This window comes from Entelurus aequoreus, linkage group LG05 (assembly GCF_033978785.1).
Source record: "Entelurus aequoreus isolate RoL-2023_Sb linkage group LG05, RoL_Eaeq_v1.1, whole genome shotgun sequence".
Lineage (NCBI taxonomy): Eukaryota > Metazoa > Chordata > Actinopteri > Syngnathiformes > Syngnathidae > Entelurus > Entelurus aequoreus.
The window spans coordinates 67,394,032-67,406,342 of NC_084735.1; the positions used below are offsets into that span (position 1 = coordinate 67,394,032).

Sequence of the window (12,311 nt, forward strand, 5' to 3'; positions counted from 1 at the left end):
ATTACAATCTACCAGTTATTCCACTGGTGTTTTTTCCCAACAAATGTCTTACAAGATGAGCTGACCTCACATTCATGTCGATAGAAATATATTAGTTTATTTTATGTTGTGGTGGGATATGCTCCAGCACCCCCCGCGACCCCGAACGAGACAAGAAAATGGATAAATGGAAAAGACGTGATGATAAAATGCAGCATAACCTGAAGATTGTTAGTACATAACACCTGAAACTTTAGGAGAAGTCGGATAGCAAACAAACTACACAATTCTAACCCAAGAAACTTTATTTTTTTCATTTCAGCTAGAATATCCTGTTTAGTTTAATCCAGAAAAGTACCAGGCTATAAATACTAGATGTTATCGTATTAATATTGAAAACAAGAGTTTAAAAATATATATATATATATATATATATATATATATATATATATATATATATATATATATATATATATATATATATATATATATATATATATATATATATATATATATATATATACATATATACATATATATATATATATATATATATTTTTTTTTTTTGTCTTAAAAATGGGACTTGAAAACAAGTTGTTTTATATTTGGGTCAATATAGTTTTATATCCCAGATAGTAGTTATTAGCAAATTAGTTTAAACTTAGAAAGTGCCAAAAAAGACAAATATATTTTTCGGCAAGCATAAGTAATTATGTTTGACTAAAATGTTATGTTTGATATAATTTCATAAAAGAGACCTGCACTTTTTGGGGAATTTTTTTCACGATCATTATTAGAGACAAGAACACATGTCTTTTTTTTTAGGATTCTAAAGATGATAAAAAAATGCTTGTATGTCACAATGGTAGCCTTCGAAGCCCTCTTAAACAACTTCAAAACTCCCCATTAATGTTTTATATATACACTGTAAGTATATATATAATGTAGTAACAGACAAGTACATAGCATTATGTAATATCTACAATATTTATCGTATTTTGTTAATTTTAGGCATTACCGGAACTTATTTGCTCAGCCCACTTATTTCCGTTCCCAGAGCAACGCACTTCCGACTTCCAGCAACACATGGTGTGTTCCTACTTCCAGAAAAAAAAAGCGTGGGTGTTCTAATCATGACAGACTTGGAAACAGACGACAACGATGGTTATTTTTGGACAATTGAGGATTCACAGACTTATCTTTTTGAAGCTGAATATACAGAGGATGAACCTATGGTTATGGATGCGAGCAAGAACAGTGGGTGAAACGTTGTAGCAGACAGAAGCCGAGAGAGTGAGGTCAGCGTGACTAGCCGCTGCAAATGTGGAACTTGCTTGACCAAACGGACAACTGTCCATGGAGTGAGTCACTAGAATATTGATCATGATACACGCAGCACATCTTGCGTGTTAGTACAACTACAGTACATACACTGTCAAGCTAGCTATTAACAAACAAAACATGAAATTTGGGCTAATACTTTACAGATACTGCAATATGATTGTACATATTTTTCAGTCAATACAGATTGGTGTCCTATTGCATTGTGCATTACAAACTCAAAAGCCATTCAGCTGCTGACCCAGAAGCTAGCTTACGGTTAATACCGTAGCATGCCATAGCATGGCGATGTGTTACTACGTTAGAAAAATAGTTCCTCTGTGTTTGCGCTAACAATAACAATGTCGTTACAGCTTGATTATTATACAGGTTACGGAACATAAAAAGTATTTTTGACTGTTTTTGGATGCAATTTTAAAATGCTTGATAGAAAGAATGGATTGCTCCCATTAGCTGTATTGTTCCCCACCAAGAAATAGTTGATTACAAATTAGAATAAAAAAAAACTAAAACTTTTGTCTTCTTGTCTCTTATAAGGATTGTAAATAATAGGCAAAATAAAAAAAAAATAAGTGCAGTTCCCCGTTAACTATATGTCTCCTTCCCATATAGGTATAGGAAATGAAAAGGAACCAGAAAAAAAACGGTCAACACAGTTTGGGAAACTCAATAACTAGATTTTTCCATAATATTTCTCAAAATAGAACAAGAAAAACATGAAATTCAAAAGGTAGGAAAAAAGAAAACAGCCATGTCCATCTGAGTGGACACCTTAACCACAAAGACCCACCCAGAGACAAACATACTGGAGGAACCAATAACCCCCCACCCACACACTATAACGTCTCCCATGTGTGAATGCGGACACACCCAGTCGCTCGGTCTGGTCTAAAACCTACTCTGTAATCATCAGAGCCACTCAAGACAAGAAAAAGGGCATCTGATGGGAATTTAGAATATTTTCAAAATGCCAGTTACATCAAGCATCCTATATCAAATATTCATGTAGGAGAAGCAGGATGACGGCAAAGAGTGCACTTGGCCTCAATTTGACTTTCGGGTGACACTGAAATATGCCCGGTGTCATTTTCATCCGTCAAATTCCATTATTAAAAAACCCCAACATACTAATACACTGACGATGCATATCACACGTACCCAAACATACACACTAGAACAATAAGAACATTTCATATTATGGTTATCGTAACCAAAATGAACGCTGTATTGTTAGATGGGCTCAAAAAGTACTTATACGGCTATTTAAAAAAAAAAAAAAAAAAATAAATATACAAGCTGTTAGAAAACTCACTATTTTGCATGTCTTGTGTTTCTTATGCGTCACTGATAGTGTTTTAGTCTTATTATTTCATCGATTATAATGGCTAAGCTTTTATTGTTTTAAATATTGGTTTGTATTGTAGCACTTTTAAGATTTTTAAAATGAAAAGTGCTTACAAATAAAATCTATTAAACATATATTGTATACATTATATAGTACCGCTATATAAATTGATATCGTTTTATTGCCAGCCCTAATAGAATATTACCGAATGAGGGTGAATGTGTTTTTCTCAGAAAAAAATAAAAATAAAATAAACATTTACCAAAAATGGGTGAATTTGTCAGGGTGACAATAGCAAAATCGTGACTATGCTTTGTAGCAATTATTGCACGTGCTGTAGCCTATCAAGACACAAAGATGCCAGGCATTTCTGGAGGTAAACTCTCAATGTCCTGCCTGTAATACCTCTGAGTAATGCTTACTAAATCTAAACGTCTGAGTCACAGACATTAACCCCCCAAAGGACTAAAATTTGTCTGGTCCATATCCGCTTTAGGCCACATTGCCCTGTAAATATAAAAATCTGACTCTTGTTAATAAAGCGCAAGAAGAATAGTTGCACTCTTTTGCAGGCTCTCAGCCCAAAGATGCTCGCACTCAGTCCACTGTACATTCTTGTCTGAGGTCATTTTTTAACCCTTTGCATGCTCGAATCATGCTTCAACTGCAAATTCTGAAGATCTCCGTTAAAGGTCAATCTTTTAATATGTAAAACCTGCCTCTGTTACTCCAATTAAACTTGACTCCTCATTATTAAGCCTTTTGATTACGGCACCTGGAAACTATGCGACAGCTGTAAAGAAGTAAGAGACCATGTATTGGAGTTTTTCCAGCAGCTTCAAAGCCTATCCAAAAGTTGGGAGTTTTTGAAGAAGCGGAGTGGACACATGTGCAGCATGGAAAACTGTTCTTTGTGGCAAAAATGCAAGAAGATCACCCCAAAGTCGAAAAATATCTCTTACTTTCCATCCATGGGCAAGGAAACAGTCTATTTCTGGGGGAAATGTTTTATATTACATTAAAACAGTCATTGTGGAGACCGATTTGCCATGTAAACTTTATTTTAAGAGGGTCAGTCATCTGTGATGGATGCAACTGTGCTACTTTTATGAGAGAAGAAATAAAAGTGGCCCTGTCCTATTTGTATTTCAATTCAGTGAATGTTTCTGTAAAATAAGGCAAACCACGCATGACGTCAGCACAATAATAAACAAAAAGGCCGCATTTACAACTACAATAAAAGTTGTCCAAAGTTCATATAAATAGGTAAAAATATAGGCTGACAAGTCGAAGGGGAAAGAAAAGTGTTTGATATTTCCTACCGCAGTGAAGCCCATTCAAAACTGCAATGCCGCTTCTGCATTATTTGGAAAAAGTAAACAAAACACATTACTTGGGCAAAATCTATGAAAAAACACATGTCCTTTAGATATCTTTGGGGAAAAGGTTCGGCCACAATATAAACTTAAATAGTACGGTCATTTTAGAAATACGGCTGTAAATCTATCATGAACACGACGTTTGAAGCGAGCCTAAATCACCATTATCTCTGCTGCAGAAATTATGTGGCCGCAAGGCTGCTAAAACCAACTAAAACTAATAAAGGACATGTTGACTTATCGCTAGGGATTTAACGGTATCACAATCTCACGGTACGAAATTATCACAGTATTAAGGCCACGGTACAATATAATTGTGGTATATGTCCAAAAAAAACCCAAAAAACCTTAAAAATGTTTAGTGTGTAAAATGAAGTGGCAGGAAAGTTTAGGATAAACACACGTACTCTAATTGAACACAAACACAAACCGAGAACAATGATTGCGATTTTTCTCTCCAAAATTTCGATTGTGATTCGATTTGCGGTTTTTAGATTTTATACATAAAATGCATTAAATTGCAAACATAACGAGTGAAGAAAGACATGTTACTATTAGATTGTCTCAACGTGCCACACATTAGAACAATATGCAATAATTTACTTTCAAAAACGTTTGGCTTTATGCAGACAGACTCAGATCTTTTGTCTACATCATGCTCTTAAACTGAAGAAATATTGGATAAAAACTATACAGTGTTTGAAATGTAATCCATCCATCCATCCATTTTCTACCGCTTATTCCCTTCGGGGCCGCGGGGGCGCTGGAGCCTATCTCAGCTACAATCGGGCGGAAGGCGGGGTACACCCTGGACCTCATCCATAATAATAATACAAATAGCCATTTAAGAGGACATAAACTTTTATTTATCACTACTGTAGAATTGTTTACCATTGTACTGTAATTGAAAGGTAAATAACTTTGTTATCCTAAATAAATAAAGAAGCAAAAAATAAAATGGGCTTATTTCGTTAAGCAAAAATGTAACCTAAGTAGATATTGAACATCTTACAGTGATTTTTTTTCCCCAGTTGAGATCGGACGTTGTCTTTTTGTTTATTGTTATCACGTGATCACGACGGCAATTTCGCTCGTTTGTCGGTGTTGATGGGCTCATATTGCCCATCCGATTTTAAGTTTAAATATTCCCACAATGGAAAATTTGGCTTTGTAATCTAATTTGTTCCTCCTAATTTGTGTTACTTTGCGGCTCTCTGTACTGTGAGTGTGTTGGTGGCGGCGCCTCGCTCTCGTCTCTGCCGAGACAAAGTTTGTTAATGACTGATAAGAGGGGTCACTCTGTTCAGTTAATTCCACTGTTAAATAAACACACTCAAGTGATGAGAGCAATGCGCAAAGATGTCTTTCTTTCTATTTGAAGCGAGAGATGAACAAACACCAAGCTCAATTCTGATTGGCGAAAGTGGCTGTCACTCAAATGCCGGTGACGGGGTAGATAAAAAAAAAAACTCAACCTCTCGTGGTTATTAACCACACTAATTAAAACTTCAATGTCGATTCGATTTCGATTAATTGTGCAGCCATAGTGGCGGGTATAAAAAAACACTAACCTATTTATTATTAACCATCTGCAATTGACTTACGCTGTCTTTAAGTTGAAGTGGAACGGTAATTGTTTTATGGCCACAATAGTTTATTAAGTTAAGCTCATGACGCAGTAACTTGAATCACATTGAACTGGACACTGGCCGAGAGTTGGTGGGCAGCCGAGGGTGGAGTCGGCTCTCTTGGTTGCTTTGTTGGGTCTGCTCCTGTCTCTGGCCATGCTATCCCCCACCCCAGCAGACGATGGCGTGGAACACCGCATAGGCCACCACAGTGTACACTACCGTTCAAAAGTTTGGGGCCACATTGAAATGTCCTTATTTTTGAAGGAAGAGCACTGTACTTTTCAATGAAGATAACTTTAAACTAGTCTTAACTTTAAAGAAATACACTCTATACATTGCTAATGTGGTAAATGACTATTCTAGCTGAAAATGTCTGGTTTTTGGTGCAATATCTACATAGGTGTATAGAGGCCCATTTCCAGCAACTATCACTCCAGTGTTCTAATGGTACAATGTGTTTGCTCATTGGCTCAGAAGGCTAATTGATGATTAGAAAACCCTTGTGCAATCATGTTCACACATCTGAAAACAGTTTAGCTCGTTACAGAAGCTACAAAACTGACCTTCCTTTGAGCAGATTGAGTTTCTGGAGCATCACATTTGTGGGGTCAATTAAACGCTCAAAATGGCCAGAAAAAGAGAACTTTCATCTGAAACTCGACAGTCTATTCTCATTCTTAGAAATGAAGGCTATTCCACAAAATTGTTTGGGTGACCCCAAACTTTTGAACGGTAGTGTATATGTTTTTTTGTTGTTGTTTTACTTTTGTGGCTGTGTGCAGAAGTGGCTGGTTGCATCAGCTCTGCTCTTTTAATGTCTTTAATGTCCTTTGTGTTCTTTGATGTTTCCCTCATACACACATGTTTATGTGTGCTATGGCTATGAGGTTTTTTTTCTTCCTTGGCCTCAGTCTGGCCCCCTTCTCCAGAGGCCCAGGCTTAGACTGATTTTTTTTTTTTATTGGTGACTTTGTGTCTGTAAGTAATATGCAACTATAATTATTTGATGTTTGTTCATATTGACATAATTAGTGTTTTAGGCGCAATATTGTTAAGTTATTCAGTATCTCTAGCTGTTGTGTAGCTGCTCGTGCCAAGTAGTCTATTTATTTTGTCAGATTTCGGAAAATAGCACTTTTGTGCAAAATAAAAATGTCCCCTGCAGTACATATAAAACTCTAACGCTTCAAGGAAATGACGAAACATTTCGCCCCATTGTCATATGCCGCTCGTGGTTAAACATCAGCTGTTTGGACCATCTGCGTTGATAGGAAGTGGTGACTAACTTCCTGTTGGACCCCGAGGCTGACTCTATTTAGTGTTACATGTCTTACGGTATGAATACGTTCTTTCAAGTGTATGCAGTGATGACCTGAGCTGCCTGTAAAGTAGCAGGATATGATCGCGAGGAGCCTGACGGGAAATTAAGAGCGAGCAATAAGAGGAGATGAATGACTAGGATGCGCGTCGTTGGGCTGGCCAGCCGTGTGATGATGTCATGACTACTGCCTTGTCTGTCATCCACAATCCACAATAACATTACATGCACCTATTTTTCTCAACAACAAAAAAAAAACACTGGCATGGAATCAGGAGTTCATAACTTCCCATTACGGGTTTCAACTACCGTACAAAATTATATGACTTTACATCATACTACTTAGCATTTTAGCCGGAGAGTAGAATACAAGCTCATGTTTGTAGCTCATTTTTCGGCGTGTAATCTGATTAGAGTTAGTCATGTATGGCATGTGTGCAGTTAGTTGTCTTCCCTGGAGTTCTGCTCACAGCCGAAAGAGGAAGGAAAACTAGGACGCAAATGTGATTCCCTCCTTGCACAACATGGCCTGCATGACGTTTGACAATGATTCAGACATTTCTGTGGTCATCGCACATCCATCACTGGAAACTTTTCTCACCACATTATAAAAACCAATGTCCTTAGTGATGGAAATATACGCAGACACTAATTATAATGCTGAAAGATATCGCTCACCTGCAGGTCGAAAAACTTGCTGTAGCGTCTGTAAATGATTTCCGTGCTGCCATCGCTCCAGGACACTTTGATGATGTAAACCTGTGGGACAAAAATACAAACACAAATTGATATGGCTTCCTTCCCTGTCCATTTACATTACTTCCTGTTCAACAGGAAGTCATTATCCTGCCAGGTTGCCGCCTGTTCGTTTGTGCGGATTAACTGTACAATAGCAATCCTATGTCACAAAGGATGACTGGACCTTTTAAAAAGTAGGTAAGGATGTTCAAATCAGGGTTTTATGCTGCCGATGCCAATCATCCATAAGTGAGATCAGGCGATACCAATACCGATCACATGTATTATGGTGTGCTATAGACTGTGTAAGAACATCAACACAATATTTAAAGTAGTTCTTTATTCTCTTTTATTAGTCCTATTCAGTCAATAGTACACAATAAGTAAGCAAAAACTAGAAAACTTTAGTTTTTAGCTCCACAGTCTTCCTGTGTCCTGATACTTATTCCCTGAATTTGTAAACATGAACATAAACAACAACAAAAAAGTTTACTACGCGCTTATTTCTAGGCGTTGTTTAAAGCTCGCTTAGCGGTTAGATTAGCTTTTTAAAATGCCTGCACCTGCTTTGCTTCCCGTGTTTACAATGTTTTACCTCATCTTCCAGTGATAATGCTACCTGATAATGACACTTAAGATATTAAAAATAGTGTCGGACTTTGTGTGGCTTCTTCTGGAAGTTACAATACATTATACTACTGTAATTTGTTTTCTTCTACAAAACCCTTATTTTTAAGGAGTGGTGGCTATGATTTTGCTGTGGCGATGCACCACAATTAGTAACATTAAGGGGAAAACCTCATATCCAAAATACATGCGCAGACAGCAATCTACAAAATGTACAATATGCAAATATTAATAGGACGATGGCAGCTTTTAAAGAGAGAAAGTGGAGCAGCAGCGCGAAGCAAGTGTGATGCAGTGATGGGCAATCTATAAGGCTGCAGCTAACGATTATTTTTCTATCAATTACTCTATAGATTATTTTTTCGAATAATCGGTTAATCTATAGATTATTTTTTTCGATTAATCTATAGATTATTTTTCCTTTTACCGATTATTTTTTTATTCAAAATGAAGATGAAAAAATAAATGTAGGCCAGTTTTTTCAAAAGGCATGGCTTTTATTTACAAAAAAAAAGAAGTATGGCCACTCATTCAACATTGACAACAACATGACTAAATATTCTGTAACAATGTCAACATTTAAAACTTTTAACATTTAACAAAATTAAAAGTAGCTTATTTGCTTTTTAATGTGCAAATATAAAAGTCAACATCCAGTGCAAATCTTAATATTCTGCAATAGTATAAGCATTTCAAAAGTAAAAGTATTGCTTATTTTGCTTTAAAATGTGCAAAAATAAAGATAAACATCCAATACAAAAAAGTGCAAAAACGAAATATTCTGTAACAACAGTGTAAACATTTCAACAAAAGTGAAAGTATTGCTTATTTGCTAAAATGTGCAAAAATAAAGATAAACATCCAATACAAAAAAGTGCCAATCTAAATATTCTGGAGCACTGTAAACATTAAGTATTGCTTTTAAAATGTGCAAAATAAACATCCAGTCCAACACAGTACAAAATAACCAATTCTACTAATTCCAGTGAGTGTCTAACAGTTGTAATGAAGAAAGGTTAGCATGTCTACATGCTCTGGTTCTTTTCATGTTTACAATATTCCCAGCAGCTGAAAATAGGCGCTCAGAAGGGGTCGATGTGGCTGGAACTGAGAGGTAATTAGCCTTCACCTCAAGCCAGGACTGCGAGTGAGCTGAGCTGCAGTTTAAGTTTCTAGAAGGTCAACGGGCTCATAGTGATGTTACTAGTAGTTGACTGGGAGGTGTGTATTATCATTTGGGGAGAGTCCACTGCCTGATGCTCACCTGCTAAACACTTATCTGCTCCACGCTGAAGCGCTGACTACATGCGCTCTGAATACGCACTGCTGATTGGTTGATAATGCTTTGTGTGTACCAATCAGATGGTTGTGTGGGTGGGACAATGCTGCGTGCTGAGACAGAGGCAGTAGGAGCAAAGCAGCTTGTTAAGACTTTAGCTTTAGCTTAGAAACTCGTTCGTTACACCCCCGTACCGAACCGAAAGCCCCGTACCGAAACGGTTCAATACAAAACACGTACCGTTACACCCCTAGCAGATACAAATGACACATTCATGTTTTTGTGTAATGATGACAACGTATCCTCGCGCGGACGATTGAATAGTTGGTTTTCTTTTCAAATGTTCGTTCAGAGCCGTTGTGCTGCTATGATAGGCCATTTCCGCTCGACACAGTGTGCATACAACAACATTATTAGGCCGTTTATTGAAATACTCCCACACTTTTGACGACTTTTGGCGTGATTTTTCCCCCTCGCTCGCACCGCTCGCATCGTCTGCTTTGATCGTCTGCTTTGCGCTTCGCCATGACGGTAGTGTGACGTAAATATGCGACGCGTCGACGCCGTAACCGATGACGTCGACTACGCCGACGCGTCGTTTCAGCCTTAGCAATCTACTTGGAAAATTAAGTGAACTAAGGTACAAATAACTTTAGATTAAATGTAGCTAAGGTACAGAGGAAGCTATCCCCGGAAAATTGTAGCAAGCTACACTACAAGCTACATGGCAAAAGTAGCTTGCTACATCAAAGCTACATTTAACTGCATTTATATTTATAGGCCCACATGTCTAATATCAATGGATAGTAACTGAGAGTGAACAAATGGATCCAATAAGGTTCCATTAATATTAAATATATATATATATATTGATACACATATGTATATACATATGTGTGTATATATATATATATATATATATATATATATATATATTGATACACATATGTATATACATGTGTATATATATATATATATATATATATATATATATATATATATATATATATATATATATATATATATATATATATATATATATATATATATATATATATATATATATATATATATATATATACATATATATACCGCATTTTTCGGATTATAAATCGCTCCGGAGTATAAATCGCACCAGCCGAAAATGCATAATAAAGAAGGAAAAAAACATATATAAGTCGCACTAGAGTATAAATCGCATTTTTTGGGGAAATTTATTTGATAAAATCCAACACCAAGAATAGACATTTAAAAGGCAATTTAAAATAAATAAAGAATAGTGAACAACAGGCTGAATAAGTGTACGTTATATGACGCATAAAAAACGAACTGAGAACGTGCCTGGTATGTTAACGTAACATATTATGGTAAGAGTCATTCAAATAACTATAACATATAGAACATGCTATACGTTTACCAAACAATCTGTCACTCCTAATCGCTAAAACTGATGAAATCTTCTTCCTCGGTGTCGCTTCTAAACAACTCTGCCAACTCCAAAAGTAGACAATGCGCCGTAATGTGTTAATAATTTCACACATAAATCGCTCCAGAGTATAAATCAATGAAAAAAACTGTGATTTATAATTCGAAAAATACGGTATATACATATGTGTATATATATATACATGTGTGTATATATATATATATATATATATATATATATATATATATATATATATATATATATATATATATATATATATATATATTAATACTAATGATTAGTATAAGTATTAATAGTATTAGTATAATTAGTTTTAATAATACATTTTTTTTAGCCTTTTTGAAGAACATATATGATTCATAGCAGATTATACAAATGATATGATGGCGTCATGTTGGCCACGCCCATAGCCACACCCCCAGTGCCACAAGTATATTGCCAAGCTGGGGTAAACGCTGGAGTCCTATATTTTTATTAACATTTGCACCAAAGAATGTGTACAGATTATTCCTCGGCACGTGTGACAACACTGCACACATTGTTGTTGTTTTTTTTGTGCATATCCGCTAATCAACAAATAGCAATTAAGCTCATTAACTCTGGGCTTGCAGCTTGGCAGAGAAGCAACAAAGTCTTAATAAATAATTTGGACAAAGAACTGCTGCTACATTGATGTACATTGGTTGTATTAAAGTATTTCTGTATCTCGCCTAATAAACTTGACCTAGTGGTTAATTATCCTCCATAAAGGATAGCGCTGACCGTAAACTCCTTGGTGACGGCTGCTGGCCAGTCACTCCTAAACTTAGCGGTAACTTAAGTCAAATACAACAATGTAACTGTACAATGTGTGCAACTGCACAACAGGGTGCATAAAAGTGTCCGGTCAGCAAATTTGGAGAGAAAAGGCACAGATGGAAAACAGCCCTGCCAGAGTGTCTTTCCAAAAACACTCATTCTTTGGCTCTTTGAATGCAAACAAACATACGAACATGCAGCGGGGGCCATCGGAAACCGACCCCTGCTGCACCTTTTTTGGCAGCATGGCATAATCACTGCTGGTCCAATGATGTCATGCAATCGTACGACCTCCACACTCACAGAGAAAAGAATGACGGATGTTCTATTGATCAGGGCTATAAAATGAAGCTTTGTCTATTGGACATTCTTGTTTCCCACACAGGGAACCGTTCAAGATTCCAACATTTTTTTTCCCCTAAATGGCGA

General features: G+C 36.3%; 1 protein-coding gene across 5 annotated transcripts in view; it reads right to left on the minus strand.

Annotated features, from left to right (window-relative positions):
• sh3pxd2b (SH3 and PX domains 2B) overlaps nucleotides 1–12,311 on the minus strand; it is a 70,786-nt gene that overhangs the window by 48,149 nt on the left and 10,326 nt on the right. For all 5 annotated transcript variants that reach the window (XM_062048717.1, XM_062048715.1, XM_062048716.1 and 2 more), the window contains exon 2: nucleotides 7,672–7,752. In XM_062048717.1, the coding sequence (XP_061904701.1) occupies nucleotides 7,672–7,752 (81 nt within the window). The remainder of the gene's footprint in view (nucleotides 1–7,671; nucleotides 7,753–12,311) is intronic.